At 39.3% G+C, this 18,987-nt stretch overlaps 1 protein-coding gene across 1 annotated transcript in view; it reads left to right on the forward strand.

The window, feature by feature from the left end:
- Positions 1 to 18,987, forward strand: part of CAMK4 (calcium/calmodulin dependent protein kinase IV) — a 160,895-nt gene that overhangs the window by 66,152 nt on the left and 75,756 nt on the right. The window contains exon 2 of the mRNA XM_035310910.1: positions 4,374 to 4,452. Coding sequence (XP_035166801.1) covers positions 4,374 to 4,452 — 79 coding nt within the window. The remainder of the gene's footprint in view (positions 1 to 4,373; positions 4,453 to 18,987) is intronic.

An 18,987-nucleotide genomic window follows, 5' to 3' on the forward strand; every position in this document is an offset into this window, starting at 1 on the left:
GTAAGGGTTGTCTGCTATGGTTTGCACCAGGAGTGGTACAATCGTGTTCCTGGCTGTTGGTGCTGGTTTCTGGCATGGAAGAGGAAGGTAGTGTTAGCCATTAGCGCAGTGACCTCTTCCTTGGAACAGCATAGGCATATAAACCAAAGGAGATCTGTCTAAAAGCATTCCCAAGTCTTGTGGTATCTTATCATTTTGTCCCCAAATTAGAACTCCAGAGATGTGCTGGCAGAAATCTTTACAACAGGGTGTAATTTCTAAACTCACTCCTTCTGTGTGTTATTAAAGGTAACTAAAAAGACTGATGGCAAGCTGCTTACCTGGACATGCCTTCTTAAATATCTGTTTCTTAGTGCTGTTACTTGCCTCTCAAAGATTATGCTGACACTCCTCTGGCTTTGGGTACATTCGGGTGAACTGCTAAAGGCAGTGCCATGCCACCGTACGGTGGTTTCACACTGGTTGGTAGCACCACCATACAGCTTTCTCACTTCCCCTACTCAACAGAAAAAGGGGATAAAATATGATGGGGAAAACAAAAACAAAAACACCACCACCTCTTGGGCTGAGAGAACGCCGAGAAGATCACTCATCAGTTACCATCATGGGCAAAACAGTCAGCTTTGGGAAGATTAGTGTAATTTATTGTCAATTAATAAAAGTCTAGAGCAGTAAAGACAAAAACAAACAAAAACAAACAAACAAACAAAACTCCCCACCCATCTTTTTCTACCTCCTACCCCTGAGCAGGGGAAGGGTCAGTCCCTAACACCACTCCTTCACAGTCACTCCCTGCCCCTGCTCCATGTGGGGTCCCTCCCACGGGATGCCGTCCTTCCCGATCTGAGCCTGTGGGGGCTGCCCACAGGCAGCAGCTCTCCAGGAACTGCTCCCACACGGCTCTGTACCACGGGCTCCATCCATACCCCAGGAGCAAACTGCTCCAGCACGGGTCCCCCACGGGCAGCAGCTCCCCCCAGCCCCCCTGCTCCTGCGTGGGCTCCTCTCCACGGGCTGCAGCTCCGGCCCGGGGCCTGCTCCAGCGGGGGCTCTCCACGGGCCGCAGCCTCCTCCAGGCCACATCCACCTGCTCCACCGGGGGCTCCTCCACGGGCTGCAGCGTGGAGATCTGCTCCGTGTGGGACCCATGGGCTGCAGGGGGACAGCCTGCTCCACCAGGGGCCTCTCCCTGCAGGGGAACTGCTGCTGCCTGCCTGGAACACCTCCTGCCCTCCTGCTGCACTCACCTGGGGGGCTGTGGGATTGTTTCTCTCTCATTGTCTCGCCCCTCTCTCCCAGCTGCTGTAGCACAGCAGTATTTTTCCCTTCCTTAACTCTGCTCTCCCAGAGGCCCACCCAGCAGGCTCTGCTCTGACATGGGGCAGCTGCTGGGCTCTGCTCACAGAGGCCACCCCTGCAGCACCCTCTCCCCTGCCGCCCCCAACCCTTGCCATGTAAGCCCAGTATACACCACTGCTGGTTTAGCTGTCCATCCCATCACGAATCCTGTTCTGTAAACAGGATCATCAGGGGTGTACTAGTGGCCAAGGTTTTATTCTTGTGGAAGACTTTGCAGAGCCAAATTACGAAATAGTAAATTAAACACTGACAACAGCATTACTGAGTGGCAGTGACTGCCTTCAGTCACAGCAGCCGTAGTGAATGCCTGGAGATGGGCACAGAAATTATGATCTATCTGTTGGGATCATCAGCTGCACAGCTGATCTAACTGTGCCTTCAACCTGATCAAGTCAGTACCAGAAGGTTTGTTGCCTACTCAACAAGAGCATATGCAGATCAATTAGTTTAATGTTTATATTGCACTCTGATTATGTGAAGTAGCATATAGGAATGATTAGCAGTTTATATAGTGACTTACCCATTGCAGTGCTGGAGTAAAATATTATAGTTACAAACTTTATCATAGCAGGTCCTTAGAATTTTATCTTTTAACATTTTTGGTTGTCCTTAAAACATACAATTTTTTTTTAATGTGGCATAACTTTTTTGTTTCTTTTTTGCTAAATAAAGTCTTTTGAGAGTTGGCCAAGGGGGGATCTAATTAAATTCATGTGATGATTCTGAGAGTCACTGAGGCTTGCAGTACTCCCACACATTTATCAATAAACTGTTATGAGAGACAAATCATTTTAGCATTTGAGTTGAAGTGAAGATTACGTTATGTGTGTTTGATGTACACAAGCCCTCAGATGACTGAGCTGCATAAACCTTACAGCAGGTGACCTTTCCTGATGAAGAGGTTTTTCCTGAAATAAATCTCAGCCAGGTGCCCGCTCCTGTGCTCACTTGGACATGCCTATGTAGAGCACTACCCAGCACCTGTGCCCATGTGGAGGAGAGGGAAGTGCAGAGCATGCATGCCAGCAGCATAGAAGCTGGTTTTGTATAGAAATAACATATCTGGAATAATAAACCCCATGGGACAGCTTAATTCATGCAGTCCGCATGTCTGAACCCTGTTCAAAAGCAAGCTGTTTGTGCCATGCTGCATCTCGTGGCTGTCTCTTATACTGGTGTGGGTTTCTTCTGGTTGAAAGAGATCTGCAGTGCAGTTGGCTGCATGGTCTATGTGATATCCTTTAAGTTCATGAGGTTCTGCTATGTATGTTTTTCAGGAAGTTGTGTATGATAGTGCCAGCACCCTTTAGCTTAATGTCATGGTTTTGGCAGGGATAATTTCTTTGTAGAGGTTTCTATGATGATGTGTTTTAGATTTCTGATGAAAACAGTGGTGATAACCTACTGATGTGTTTAGCTGTTGCAGAGCAGTGCTTGCACAGAGCCAAGGCCTTTTCAATTTCTGGTGCTACCCAGCCAGTGAGGAGGCTGGGGGTATACCAGGGGCTGGGAGGAGGCACAGCCAGGACAGCTCGCACAGACTGACCAAAGGGATGTCCTTTGATCAGTCCTTTGTCCTTTTGTCCTTTGAAATGTCCTTTGAATGATGGTCAGCAATAAAAGCTGGGAAAGAAGGGGCGGGGGGAGGGTGAAGAGGGAGAGGAAGGAGAGATGTTTGTAATGATGGTGCTTGTCTACCAAGGAACCATTCCATCTAATGAGCCCTGCTTTCCTGGAAGTGGCTGAATACCTGCCTGCCAATGGGAAGCAGAGAATTAATTCCTTGTTTTGCTTTGCTTGTGCATGTAGCTTTTGCTTTACCTAATGAACTGCCTTTATCTCAACCCATGAGTTCTTGCACTGTTGTCTTTTTGATTCTCTCCTCCATCACACCTGGGGAGTTTGAGCAAGCGGCTTTGTGGCACTTAGCTGCCTGGTCAGGGTTAAACCACAACACTTGAAAATCTGCAGCTAATGGGAATTGCTGACTTGTAGCACACCTGCTGAGGACAGAATTCCTTGCTCTGGTCCATGTGCTCCATGCTGCTGATGGCTTCAAAAGTGCCTTAAAGCCAGTGCTGAGATGTAGCATTTTAGTGCCTTCATTTTACTGGTGGCTGGCATTGGGTTGCTTAGAGGCGTCTAAGCATAAATGTGGTAGAATATAAAGTTATCTGAATCCTTTGTAACTGTTATGGTTTAGCCAGAGATTTTTTCTCTGTTTACCTAATTCATAGAGTACAGGTCCTTTCCTTGAAGGTAACAAGTATAGCTGCTGAGACTGCCCTGATCTAGACCTCTGGAGAGGTCTCAACCTCCCACTCAGAAGTGTCTTCCAACCAGCAGTGCCATAACTTTGAGTGCACACATTTAGCACATTCAGGCAAGTAGGCCTTGAAGGTGACCTGAAGGTGTAATTTGTAATTTGATTTATCCCTTCAGTTCCAACTTAACTAGAAGTGCTGCTTGGTTCATCTGATGCTCTCTGTGGTTGTTTGGGAAACCACACAGGAAACAGCACAATATTTCTCTCTTTTCCTCTTTTCTGTCTCCATCACCATGGCTGCTATCAATGGTTGGCAAACAAAAACAACAACAACAACAAAAATAAAAAGAAAACATCTCTACTGATTGTTGCAAATGGTTTGCCTTAAAAAGATATGATAAGTTGCTACATATTTTGGATCAGGTTATGTTCTTTGCTCACCTAAAGAGTCATCCAGGATGTCAGGATATGTCAGGATCCATAGAAGGAGTGATGAAGAGGCACCTTGAGATCTTACAGTTCTGTTGGCTGAACCATCAGTCACTGAAGTTCACTGGTTTGACAGAGAGCAGTTTTTAGACTGTATTTTTGGTTGCATCTGTGGGGAAATTTAAGGTATTTTTGCCCAAACTGGAAGAAGTAGAAAACATAGTTTCAGCTAGGAAACTCTGTTTATTGACATATTCAAAGAGGCATATGTACAACTATTCTTCCTTTTTTTTTTTTTTTTTTTTTTTTTTTAATTTAGTGGGGCTACATCCATTGTCTACAGATGCAGGCAGAAAGGGACCCAGAAACCTTACGCCGTCAAAATGTTGAAGAAGACAGTAAGTGTTTTTTTTGGTTTTGGTTTTGTTTTGTTTTGTTTTTGTCTTTTTTTATGGCTTTTTTTGTTTGTTTTCTTGTTTTTTTTTTGTTGTTTTTGGTTTTGCTTTGGGATATGTTTCTGACTTTCTGTTTTTTTGTTTGTTTTATTCTGTTTAGTTTGTTTTTCCCTTTGGGTGCAGTTTCTTCATGGGGGAAATGGACTAGATTTAGGACCCCACTAAGCTTTGTATTTTCTGTAGCTGGACTTCTTCAGTTCCTTAAAGTTAAAACAGATTTTAGAATAATAGTACTCTGTTGCAAATCCCTCCAGAAATCTTGTTTGTATCTTCATCTAGTATTGTCAGTATGGACCTAGATTTGGGCAAAACATTTTAGACAAAAATTTCTTTCACTGTGAAAAAGAAACAGGTTCTATACTATTTATGCACTCTGCGATTTCATATTGCTTTAGTACATTGATTTGCTCAAAAAAATATCATTATAAGATTTAGCTTTTTCATAAATGGATTAAAACATCAACCCAAACTCAAGTAAAATTAAATATTTCCTAGTTTTTTTTCTCCCTACAAAATTGCAAAAAAGACCAGTTGTGATATCATTTTTAGAGCTCCATATATATCACAATTCTACCACAGCTATTTCTGTGTGTGTCATGAAATAGATGGTGGAGACATGAAGAAAGACTAAAGAGGAAAGGGTAGTAATGGGCTGAGAAACTTCAAGCAGCAAGAGAATAGTGGGGGATAAGAAAGAACAGTTCATGTTTCTAACAAAAATAAATCTGAGAGGAAGCAAGTAAGCTGTGAAGCATGGGTATGATTTTTATTCTTGAGTGGTTTTGATTCAGTTTATTCTAGTGTTAAATCATCCATTATTCCATAAAGTTCAGGAATGTTCGCATGTAGCAACATAATGATGGGTGGGTAGGCGTAAACATGTCTAAATGCTGAATTAACTGGTGGTCTCTGTGCAAGACATAATAAGTGGGTTCCACATGAGTAAAATGTTGGCATTAATTTGTCATCTCTGAAAGTAAGCCAAAGTTTAAACTGGCATAGAAATTTAGTTCTGTTTGCTGCTTTTGAATTTGCATCTGGTGCACTGGAGGAAGCACGGTTTGTGTTGCTGCAGCCTACACTCTCTTTCCTATGGAAATGCAAAGGACTTCATTTTTATTTTATTTATTTTTTTTTTTTTGTGATTCTCATTGTGCAGTGTACTTGGAAGAAAGATATTACTTAAAACCATTTCTTTGTCCTTTTTTTGGCCTTTGTGGAGATTAATTCATGTTCACCATGGCCGCATTAATACTAGATCCATCTATATGTGTCTTGGAACTATTCACTTCAGATTTTTGGCAGATTTATTTTAACACAGATTTCTTTTTATAATGATAGCAATACTAGAAAAATGCCAAGCAAGAAGGACATAAGAAAATTGTTATGTAAGTTATTTGCAGAACATCAATAGCTTAGCTTAATGCAACCTTGATTGTATCGGCAGTATGGTTAAACAACTTGTGTAAATGAGCTCTTCCCAAGGTAATAATACACATTTTGTTGTGTTACGAGATAAGCGTATTACTCTACAACAGAGCTTATTTGTATAATTAAAAACATGATACTGATTACAGATACTGTAACGATATGCTGCAGCTTGTGTCTGTGTGCGACGAGCTACTGTAGCTGTCTTCCAAATTGGACACATTATTATTATCACAGAGACAGAACTAACTGTATGTTACAGTGCTCCCACAGTAGGAGGCCTGATTTTTGCTCAGATCGTCTCCCAGTAAAAATAACCAAGTATGGGCCAAGTCATACAGTAAAATGTTGATTGGCTTAATGTTCCTGTTGACTTTTTAAAACAATTATTAAATATTAATAAAAAAAATAATAAATGGCAGTTCAGTGGTGGAGGAGATGATGGGAGAGAAAGAGGAAGAGCCTGTGAATGTTAGCTTTTGATACACAGACCCATTCCTCAATTCCCTTTGTTATGTGCACTTTAAGTAGTTTCAAAGAGCACAGGAAATTAGAGGACAAAGATGACAAAAGATCAAATACTCTAATTTTCCCATTGACACTGCCTAACTTTAAACACTGCACAGTGCAAGACTAACTCAGTAAGGGTGTCCATAAGAACTGGGTGGGGTCAGGGAGCAAGTGGTCCAGTATGTTCTGGAAATGGCAGCAAGTGGTGTATGGTTAGAAGTCTGGCAGCTGCGGACTGTGAGTGCTGATCATTACTGTACTGTCCTTTAAAGCAAAGCTTCTGAAATCGTTGTTTTTGTCTCAAGGGAACAGCTCAGACAAGAAACAAATGATCCTTTTGGACTGAAGTAGCATGCTGGGAATAGACTGTAAGAAACATAAAATGCTTATCAGTGTTCTTTTTATTTAAGTAATAAGATTAATTTTTAATTTCACCTAATGCAGTCTTGTTTAAGAGCAAATAAAGGTTTTGGCAAGGGGTACCAGTCAATTATGAGAATACATACTTGTGGAAAGATGTGAGTTTTTAGAAGCTTCTGTAATTAATATTACTTCATCACCTAGGTGAACAAAACTTAGTTCAAGGAACATTTATAGTTCTTACTCTTGAAATTTCTGACTGTCAAAGTTACGAAATGAATTAGGACCATACTTCCTGAATAGCTAAAATGCAACTGTTAGAAGAGGTAAAGAGACCAAAAGAAAAGTTAATATATGTATTAGCAGGGAAAATAAAATAAAATAAAATAAAATAATAAAAACCTCTGATATAATGTATAAAAAATTAAATGTGGAATTGTATATAAGAGATACAAAAAGAAATAAGTTTAAAAGCCTACATCTATGGGCAGTGAATTAACATGCTAAACTGTTGTCTTTGATTTGCTTATATGCCTCATTCAAACTTCATGCTCAGTTAGTCTTCTGAGCTTAACTGAAACACAAGGTTTTATTATTTACTCATTATTCAGTCTCCTGTGTTTAGCAGATTTCTTACTTTTTGTAAAGGTTAAAGATGTAAACAATTAAATCATATTCATTGAATACCTTTATAAGAAAATCCATTCCATGCAGAAAAAAAAAAAAAAAAAAAAAAAAAGCAGATTCGCGTAGTGCTTCAGGAAAAAAAATAATCATCAAATGAGGTAAGTACAGAGATGAACTTACAAACTTGCAGTTGCAAATATGAGGTCAGTTTGCAATGATGACTCAGTATTTACTTAAGAAAAATAAAGTATCTTTAGGATATGCTTTACAAATATGATTATTACTAAATGCAGGGACTAAAAAATTACATGAGATTTGTAATCAATCATGCTGGAACAGTTGTTGCATACAGTATATATAATATAAATCATACTGGAAGAACACTGGATTCTTGAAGGAAGTAAAATGTGCTATTTATAGAGTAAAACCTCTAGTCTGCAGACCTTTGCCTCCTTCTGGTGTGTTCTGAGGAAGCTAGGCAACATATGAACCAGGGCCAGCCTGGAGATCATCTTGTTATTTGGGCAGGTAAATGCCTACCAAGGAATTAGGTCCACCTTTGCCTTTAAATTTCCTGCTCTGGTCTGGATGAGTTGCTTAAAAAATATTAGTGAGCGTCACCACTGAAGAAAACAGATGGCCTCTGCTCTGTCATTTTCCAAGTCGAGACACGGAGGGCCTGCCATCTTTTTAGATGTACCAAGTGCTAACAACTGTAACTGAAGTAATTTGGGAGCTGTCACTGCAGTAAAGCAGCATGCTCTCAGGAAAGGAGAATGGGATTCTGAGTCAGATTGCCTGGAGCTTGGGTCCTCCTGTACTCCAAGCTCAGCCTGCACTGTTGGATAAGTTATTTACTGCTTTTGTTTCAGCTTCTACATTCATAACATGGAGATAACATTTATTTGTTTTGCTTCACAGTAGTACTTTGTACGATAGCCTGGTTAATATTCCTAGGTTTTAACTGATATATACTGCCCCATAAAAGTGATTAAGTATTATGAAATATTAAGTCTTCTGTGTCTCAGTCAATGAGGCAACCAAGTAAGTGAGACTGTTTTTAAGAATTTTAATTTTAATTTCATTATTTTCATATGTGGGCATCCTCCCTCACAGGGTTTGTGATGCTTAGCTAATACTTCCTAGGCTGTTACTTAAAAAATATACACATATATATTTTTTATGAAGCAACATTCTTCTTGAAGACTGGTTGATGTAGTTCAGAAACAGAGAAGTGTTCAGGCACATAAATTTCTCAGACCAGAAACACAGCAACAGTTTGTAATCTACACATGTTGGCAATGGCGATGCTGGAATTAGTCTAATTATACTAATCAGTTAGACAATTTGAGAACAATAAATACTTGATGTCTGTGGAGCAGAGAGGAGTGTCAACAAATGTAAAGGTAACAAGCTTCCCTCCTGCAGAAGTGGGGTTGGTTTTCAAGGGTTATATATGTGTACATAGTATACCTATATATGTTATAAACTCTAAACTGGGAAAAATATATTTATTCCCAGCTGTACAGATGTTATAGCGGGCTGGGCTTTTTATTCTGAGTTGCAGTGAATTGGTGGTATTAAGTAGTACTCAAGAGGCTTGTGCAAATATCACGTCTGTTTTCCTGGAGGAGTGCTGCTTTTGGTTGAACCTTTCCAATTGACTGAGATGGCAAGTGCCACAGGTGTTTACTCTGAAAAAAAGGGTTTAGGGACTCTGTGCCACACGTGCAGATTGCCAGAGTTAGTAAACAGGAATTTTTGTAGAAAAAAACTCCTATATTTGTGTCTATAAAATGAATATATCTATCTGCTGCCATGTGACCTTACAGAAGCCTCCATATTTCCCTTGCACCATGTTTCTCTATTGTTATGGACTGTACATAGTGATGAGACTGTATATCCTGTGATGCAGTAATAATCAGCAGTCTTTCTGTACTGGCATCTGAGAAGAGCAGAAATTTAGCTGAGAAAACTGGTCCACAGAAAAAGTGAGAGACTGACATAATATTCTAATTTGTCTGAGTTGCTATGTCAGTATTCTTTTTTCTTTTTTTTTTGTCCAGATTGAAAATGTTTACAATATGTATTTACATGCATATATATACTTAAAATCAAAATTTTTCCACTATTTTCCACTCAGAGCTGATATTTTTCATTAATAAAATCATTTAAAACAAAATTCAATTTTAGATTTATGCGTACATATTATATATATATATTACACATATATATATCAGTATTGAAGTATTCAAGTCATTTTGATTTACAGTCTTTTTGAGAAAATTATTACTTGAAGTATACAGTATTGCAAAGATCCAACTCCTGTGGATCTCTAAGCACTATTATCAGGAATATCACCCTGCAGAAATTCAGGTATTTTCTGCAAGAATATATAACTATCATATTGGTTTTAGCTCTTTGCACCCTAATAAAACAATAGTGTTACAAGAAGAGATAGCAAGACAAATAATTGTAGATTTCTGAATTGCGTGGCAAATATAGTAGGATCAGAATTTAAATGTAAACGTATGAGAAAATACGGAGTCAGAAGAACTCTGTCATGTCTTTAAAGAATTTGTGAGCGAGGTCCTAATTTCTGCAAACGAGAGTCCTATTTCCTACAAATGAGAAGACAAAAATCTGTTTATCAGAACTCCAGGAAAATTATTCATGTCACCATTACAGCTTATTTCAGCTGTTCTTTGGGGGCCATTACTGTGTTGTAGCTGCAGCACCACAGTGCGAGAACTTGGTAGTTTTTTCATATTTTATGGATGGCAGACACTTGAGGTGCTGAGACTAGGAGCTGGATCTGTAAAGGATTTGTATCCAGGCTATTAATAAGACAGTAAAGCAGTAATAACTACATCCTGCATGCTTTTCTTCACAGTAAAATCCATGGAGATAAGGCAGGCATATGCAAAGCTTTGGGTAAGGCTACTTGTCCCTTATTTTTGTTGTTTTTTATTAGCTAGCAGAATGAAGAGTACCAGCACAAAGGGCTGAAGAGAGAAAGGAGCAAAGTGTTAGATCCCAGCTTTTCTCAAATTCTGGTGAAAGGAGCACTCTGTAGAAACTGGGGTTCGTAGTGCAAAGCCTTTCAGATCTCTAGGTTAGTCTTTTCAAAGGTGTAACGAGGATTTAAGGTGATGGTGGTGCCAGTGCTCTTCTCTATCACAGCTCCATAATGAAACACTCGTACAGGAGTGGGGAGCTCTTTAGTGTCCTTCACCACATTAGAGGTGTAACCCCATGTCAGAAGAATGCCATTATCAGCTATAAGCTTTTCTGTGTTCCATCTTTCCTGTTAAAATGATGCTGGGAGGCATAAATGAAAGAATGCACAACTATGCAGGTGATTCATAAAAGTTTCTTGCTCTTTTGAACTCTTCATTTTATCTGTTGATGTTGATGTCTTCAATGCAGAAATGCCCATACTCTTTGTGGATGCCATGTCTGTCATGTAACTTGCATGTTACAAGCCAGATATTCTTTCTCCCATGTCATGGACGTGTGAAATGTGTTCAAAGAGAGACAGCTACTGTGGAGCATTGTGCAGAACCTGCCTGTCCTGAGTTTATGAGAGCATGGTCAGAGTATTGCAGTTGTAATGGAGACTTCAAAATATTTTATTTGTAGGTCTCAGTTAGTTTCTCAGCCTAGGGTAACTGGACATCACCAAGAGCTGATTGAGCCACAGAAATTACGTGCAGTAACAGAAGAATGTAAGAGGTCTTCAGGCCTTGTTTTTTTTCTATGTAGGTACCAAAATTGATCCCCAAGTGGCACTTCATGCATCAGAGATAGCTTTTAGCTCACTCCATGTGATTTGCCAAACCTGCATGTGATTTGATGGCAGAGGAGGCAAACTAGTGTGCCTGTCGTTAATGTAGCTGAGATACCCTCCATAGGGATTGGTGAGATGTAGAGACAGAAACACTCCTGTAAATTCTGATGGTATTTGTTGACACTTAGCAGTAAGAAGAAACAGTTTACATTTCTAATCTATGAACTCTCCAAGTCAGTTGTATGGCCATGCTTTCAGATGTCTATCTATTAGTCTTAATCATCTCACCATCTCTACATGCTTCTCTGGGCAGCCTCCCATTTGTATTAAACATTTTTCATTCTCTGTCTCTAAAAAGCTTCCTCAAGGGATTTTTTCCCCCCTTTGAAGATCTACTGTTTTTCTGTGCTATTAAGATTATAAGATGTATAACCTGTAAATTATAAGAAGTTCTTGGGACATGGACTCGTTTATTTGGTTCTATCTATGGTCAAACAATACTGAAGTGACTTTGTGACTTCAGGACCCCTCATTGGTGCTTGGGGCTGATCTACCAGAATCCTTGTCTAGCATCAGGAGACTGCAAGTCTGCTAGTTCAGGTGGCCGTTTAAGCTGCAAGTCCAGAGATTCAGGACATTTTATCAGGGATTACACACAAGCCTTTATCTGTACCTGAAGTTGTCAAGATTTCTTTTTCCCTGATGTATGTTGAACAAAATATTCTCATTTGATCAGCAGACTCACAACCAGGCCTTACAAAATGAAGTGGTAGAGCACAAATGAAGTGTATTTGATTACACAGAGCAATTTGGTATCTGTTACGGAGATTATAATACTAATGGTAGTCTTTGTGCATCAGAGCTTCATTGGACTGAACCAAAGTTTCGCATCCATCTGTGAGTGTGAGTTAATGCAGAGATCAGTGTGTGCATTAGCTTATTATTTCTGTGCAATTCCTTAAATTGCAGTAGGCATCACACTTGGTTAATAATGTGTAAGTAAGCATAATATATTCCAGATCTTTCTCATGCATTTGTGGACTCCTAAGAAATTAGAATAGCTTTAAAATAAAATGTACTTGATGATAGGAAGATGATAGGAAATGTTCTATCTCATATAAGATATAAGATCCAATGTTTTATCTCAAATAGATCTCAGTTTCTAAGGGGCATCTATTATGTGGCAATACAATTTATTTATCTGGAGTCAGGGTGTGAATGTGAAGCCTTTTACAGAATGCCAGATGTCTAAAATTGTTTACATTACTTAAAGGAAAATCTATATTAATAAATTTTAACTGGGAAGTGAGGTAATTTTGGGGTTTGTAACTGTATAAATTAAATGAGAAGAATGGCTAAGGAAACGCTAAGTACAATTTGCCACATAATCCCATAAATGTGACCATTTTGAACTGGAAAGAAAAAATGTAATTACCTTTGCTTTACACATTGTTGTTCTGTTTTAAGTGTCTTCCCCTACACAGCTTTGGGAAATCTAGCAATAGCAGTGACACACTATAAACAGTGAATAGGTGAAATGAGCAGCTCATGAATACCTAATAGCCTGGAATTTGTTTGCATAAAAGGTTCAACATTTATCAAACATATTTGAGGAAATCTGTGTAAAAATGAGTCAAGAGCAGAAATAACAACCAAATTAGTCAGATAGTTAGATTACAACGTACAATAAGGCCTGTTCTAATGAACATATAACTTGTACTGAACTTGTACAGATAACGTGTTATTGCCAGTCACCTCTGTTTTTCAAGCCACAGAAACCTTGTGATTCACCCTTTTGTGATACCACTAAGTTAATGTGGATGAGCAGTAGGACACCCTTCACAAAAGTCTGTGTGTTTTTGGGGAATATGGCAATGTGACCTGCATCTGGCCAGCTTTACCATTAAACTCTTATATTACAAAGTGCAGGGGATATTAATCAGTTAAATCAGCATTTGCTTTATTGTGCTTAAATATATACAATGCCACAAATCATCTCTATCCATCTGATGGTGTGCCTGCAAAATGTCCTATGCTTTTTGACAAACACAAGTGTTGCTCCTTTGATGGAAAAATTTACATGTAACAGTTTAACTGTATTATCATATACAGATGCTACACTTCTCATTGATTTTTTAAAAAGCATATGCTTGTACAAGCCCATCTGATCTGTGTTTGCAGCCAGCAGGTTCACATGTGCAAGCAGATTTTAGGCACCTCACAGGACTAATGCAGGCATATTAATGTAACTTGCAGTTCCATGCCATCATGTACAGTCTGAAGCGTATGTATCCATTGAAGCATTGTAGATGCAAATTAGAAGTGTGGTCCTATGCCTAAAGACAGAAAATATTTGCTTTAATAAGGAGTGATCTGTTTTCCTTGCACTAATAATACTAGTTGATTTATGGAGGCTCAAAAAAATTGTCAGTAACCTACAAAATGAAAACTCCCTGCTGAGTTTATAGAAGATACTGCAGGGCTGTGCAATTACTGCTGTGCTTTATTGTATTGTTTGATGTGTTCTTCAGGGACCTCTTGTTCAGCTTGAATGGAGATAGAGCTGGAAAAGTCTGCTCAGCTTAAAACACACACACACACACCAAAACAAACAAACAAACAAAACTTTGAATCTTTTTTTTTTAAAAAAAAAAATAATAATAATATTAGTCCTGTATGAGTACAAAGGTTGCTACCTTACGAAGAGAGAGCTGCTGACATTGCTGAGAAGGTCAAGCAATGCCCCACTAAGAACAACCCCTAAAATATGGGAGGAATTTTTTATTGCAAAAACTCAAGTTTTCCTCTGCAAAAGGATGCACAAAGAATCAAATCAACTGAAATAGGTGTTAAGTAAATTCCCTAACTGGAACAAAGAAGTATCCTTTGTTCAGAAGGTTCAGCTTTTTTTAACTCCGCTTTTACCCACAGTCCGCTGCAACCGGTACGGAATAACACCAGACTGACCTAGAGAGATAGATGGGATCACATATAAAGCACCTATTTTCATTTGCTGTGGGATTTTGCAGCCATGCCACTTCCTGTGTTCCCCGAGAGTTTGTATTACTTATGGTGAAGGGTGACATCTTTATCTTGCGTTGATATGTAAGCCAGCTCAGATGGATGTTTTACATGGCACTAACCAGCTTTGCACAGATGAAAAGGCAGACTCAAAAGTCATCTTTAGAGTGTTTTAATCTCTGTTGTGACTGAAAGGCTTTCTGAGAAGACATCCTGTGTATGAGCTGAGCAGAAACTGGAATTTCTGGACATTCTGAAATTAAAAAAAAAAGCCTAAAACTAAATAGAAAATATGTAGTTGGAATATTCTTGTGAATATTTATTTAAATTAATGCTCAGAAACTCATTTCACTTTTTCTTAAAACTTTCCAAGAGCCGCTGGGTAATCCAGCGGCCCTTTGCATACTCGTTACAGCTGGGAACAGACCTGTAGACTACCAGAGGTTTGGCATCTCTGCTTGCAGGTGGTCTATGTGGTTTACTTCTTTTTTAAGAAGTAAATAAAATAATGGCAAAATTAAAAAGAGTAGTTAGGGACTGACACCATGAAGTACAGAAAAGGCTAGGTTGCAGAGGAGTTCCTCTAACTGAGATGAAAATAAAAATTGTTTCTTAGAAGCACTTTTTGGCAGAGTGGTGGTAAGCCAATAATGATTTGCAGCATGCTCGCTGTAAATACAAGGAAGTATGTGCTCAGAGCCTGAACTGTTGGTTCAATACAGCATTCATTTGCACCAATTAGAGGTGTTCATGTGAGTCAATAAGTAACTGGGATATTTAATAAGGAGCTGTGCAAAGCTGTGCTCAGTGAGGTGGGCTGTGCTGTGAAGCTACTCAAAAGCTGCTTTGCGCCCCTTGCTGGGGCACTGTATTCTCACCTGACCTGCCACAGGTGGCCAGATATGTCCCTCCATGTCTGTAGGGCCCTGGGAAAGGAGGACAGCAAAGCACAGGCTTGTAGGATGAGGAATTCACTCTGCTTCTTGCTATCTGCTAAGTTTGAGGGGCCTTTGCCTCTGTTGGCCACTTGTGTTTTCAGGATGATGTATGTAACTTACTGCAAGCAAGCAGCTAGACTAACCTCTTCACAGTAACTGTTTTATCTTGTGTTTGATTTAATTCAGATAGAAGCAACACGTTCACATCTCAGGGGTTTGTAGCATCACTCAGCCTCACCACCCCAGAACATGGAAACATGGAAGAATCTCAGCTTTCATTAAGAATTTTTCCAGCCCTTTCCCTTGCCAAAATAGTCCGAAATTTATAAACCAGAAATAGACTGATTGTAAACCAAACTCCACTGAGTGACCAGGATCATATTTTGAAGGTGCAGTGCTTTGTATCTATAAGACAGATGAATGCCTAGTTCTAGAAAAGTGAAGCAATTGGATAGACAAAATATTAACACATCCAGGAATAATTACATCCTCAAGTAAATGCTTTAATATAAAGTGGGTGGATAATTTCATTGACCCACACTGACAAATGCTGTCCTAACTCTCTGTGTCTTCGTTGTGTGAAATACCCTAATAATGCTGTTAACCCCATGTCTGTCTGTAAGCAGGATATAGGAGTTCAGGTCTGAGTGCACACAGCACGCTGCCATTCATTTAGGGGCCACATCCATCAGCACATCAAAGCCACGACCTGCAGTGCCTGCAGTGCGGATAGCCACTTCTGTTAAGTGCACTGGGTTCTTGGATGCTTCCTGCTCCCAAATTCTGGCTGTGGGATCTTCGCTGGTGTAGGTGTTTTGGCTAGTTAGGTGAAAACCAGGGTGCAGATGCTTACCTGTGCTGCAGCCACAGCTCCTGGTGGACTTTACTGACAGAGGTGCATTGGGAACCGCTGCAAGCCACAGAACAAGGCAGTGCTCTGTCACACCTGCAAGTAGTTCTTGCTGTTTTGCTGCATGTTAACACTTTATTTGAGTGTCTTCACAGGAAAGCCATGGAAACATATAAATGTAAGTTTTAGTCATTAACAGGTTTTTTTATTAGTATTATTTTCTTGTCCATGGGCAGTGAAAACCAAGTTCTTGTGGTCAGCAGGGGAGAATAGATAATGAAGTGTTTCAAGATTGCCTGGAGAAGACCTTCGCAAGCTGATGTAGGTCTACCAAGCAGAAATGCAGAAGCCTGCTTCACAGGCCTATCACAGCAAATGCTTTTTGACTGCTTGCAGCATGAAGTTAACAAACAGAAAATATAGCTCTGTAAAATCACTCCACTGTCAAAATTACACAACCAGGCAGTCACACAACCAGGTACAGAATTAAGATAACTTTTTCATGAAAACGAAAAATAAGCATGCAAACTGAAAATTAAGTAATAAAATGAAATTATTAATACTAATACTAAAATACTAATGAAATATTTGACTAGAAGCACACTCTAGTCCATTTGACATAAAGTAAAAACAAAGAATAAAGAAAGCTTGTAGAAGAGTAATCAATAAACTAATAGAATTGGGACCCGTCTGAAAGGTAGCATGTGTTTGTTTTCTCTCTTCACAAATAGACCATTTCTGCTGACTTTGTTATTCTTGACTGTGATATAATTGCATGGGTCTCACTGGCAATCCTGTTAGTAACATTAATTTGAGGAAAGCTACAATTAATTGTTAGATATTGTGCTGGATTCCTAAATTGCATCCAGAGAGGAAGAGGCAAAAATAAATGGTTTCACAACCTAATTTTTTAAGGTATTACATCTGTACATTTGCACAAACATTTGTGGTAAAAGAATATTCTGGCTAAACTATCCAAATTTTAAAATTTGTTGCTCTAGCAAAATATGCTATGGAGTGAACTGCCTGGCTGTCATCCTGTCATATCATTTCTGTCAAGAATAACTGTAGCTGAATTCTTGATATTCCTGCCCAAACTGCAAATAGGCCTACTCTGACCCTGATTTAGGTACATATGTTTTCTTGGAAGGAGCTACAACAAGAGGAGTTTTGATAAAACTCTGTACTCTCTATACTTAGGAGAACGTAAGAAGGCAACAATAAGTGAAAAAACAGGAGGTTCCCTAAAGTAGAATGTTGTGGCTACATATGCTGCTGCTTTTACTCTAAAACTATTCATATCACTTACACATGCACACTTTTCACATAAAAAATATCCCAGTAGACATTTTTGTGTGTGCTTTTAAATATTTAACACTCCTAAGCATGTATACGTGACCTTATTTGCCATTGCAGCCCAGCATCTTGATTTTTTATGTACCTTTTTCTCATACCATCACCTGAGGAAGCATTAGAAAAACAGTGTGTGTGCCAGGTCAGGAAATGGATCACAGAGGGGCCTGCCTATCTGAAACTGAGCCTCAAGTTGGTTTTTCATTTAATTTGTTGCCACCAGCGAGTTGAGAGGGGGCCTTTGTCATTTGTAAGTAGTATCTACTTAGTACCAAAAGAAACATATTTAGGATTTGGGCAGACTCTTACATGCTCATTGCCAGGCACGCATGATGGGTGAACATTTTCAGAACTGGAGAAAACAAACTGCAGATTGTTCAGTTTGTACAGGCGTCTTTGGAGGGGCTGAGTTGCTCAGTCTAAGCAACAGCTGTCCCTGCAATACAGCACATTAATTTTTCTGATCCAGACTGAGGTGCCAAGCCTATAAAAATATCCCAGGCATGTATTATTACTCCCAGGATCACCAGAGCCTCTTATTACTCCCAGGATCACCAGAGCCTCCGAGTCCCCAGCCATGCACCTGCACCGGTGACAGAGAGGCAAAGGAACATGCTGATGCCACAGGCATCCTGGACCCAAGTTGGACCTCTTGGCATGGGGAGGAACACGCAGGCTGGTGCTCATGGCATGGTAGGGAGACTGGCTGTGACACATTTCCTCAAAGCCACTGCTCACTGAGGCAAGAACAGAGAAACTCTTGCATTTAGAGATTAAAGAGATAGAAAATATAAGGCCTGTGGCAGAGCTGAAAGGGTCTCGTGTTCGTCTCATCCCAAGAAGGTTTAGCTATTGACCCCACTCTTTATCTCCCATTAGGTATTCAGGGAATGGAGTATTTTATTCCTCTTTAATTTTTGTTTTCTGCTGCTTCTCTGATGCAATAAACCTCTTCAAAGTTGGGTGTTGCTTCTTTTTGTTTTGCTTCTGGTTAAAGCTACTAAAAGCTGGTAAATGTCAATGAGTTTCAAGAAGTCCATAAGGGCTTTATCTCTCTACTGCTTTACACCACTGACAGACCACTGCAGCACTGCTGTCCTGGAATTGTTCCTGACTTACACAGACACAGGGAGAATCAAATTCTGCCTGTTCTGTAGTTCTGAGTGTGACTGATACTTAGATTTTGTCATTGCTGGGAAAAATTAGATACAGAGAAGAGCTTCTCATCTTTCAGGTTATAAAGAAGGGATCATTTTTTAAGCATGTCTTCTTCATTAAGACTTTGAAGATAGTTTTATGTCCCTTCTGAAGATTTATATAGTATAACAGCTCATCTATGTAAAACAAATGAAAAAAAAAAATAAAATAAATTCTATTTGACTTAATTTGTGTCATCAATTTGGAAAAAGTTCATGATTTACCTTGCTGATTCTTATTCAGCTCATAACCCCTGAGATGAAGAGTGCTGTAGAAGAAAAACATTTATAATTTTCATCGTTGTAGGATTTCTCCTGATTTTGTGAAAATATTTGCAACCAAGAGGGCTTTCTTTTTTTTCTTTTTTTTTTTTTTTTTTTTTTTCCCATAAATGTATTGATTAC

This window comes from Oxyura jamaicensis, chromosome Z (assembly GCF_011077185.1).
Source record: "Oxyura jamaicensis isolate SHBP4307 breed ruddy duck chromosome Z, BPBGC_Ojam_1.0, whole genome shotgun sequence".
Classification (NCBI taxonomy): Eukaryota; Metazoa; Chordata; class Aves; order Anseriformes; family Anatidae; genus Oxyura; species Oxyura jamaicensis.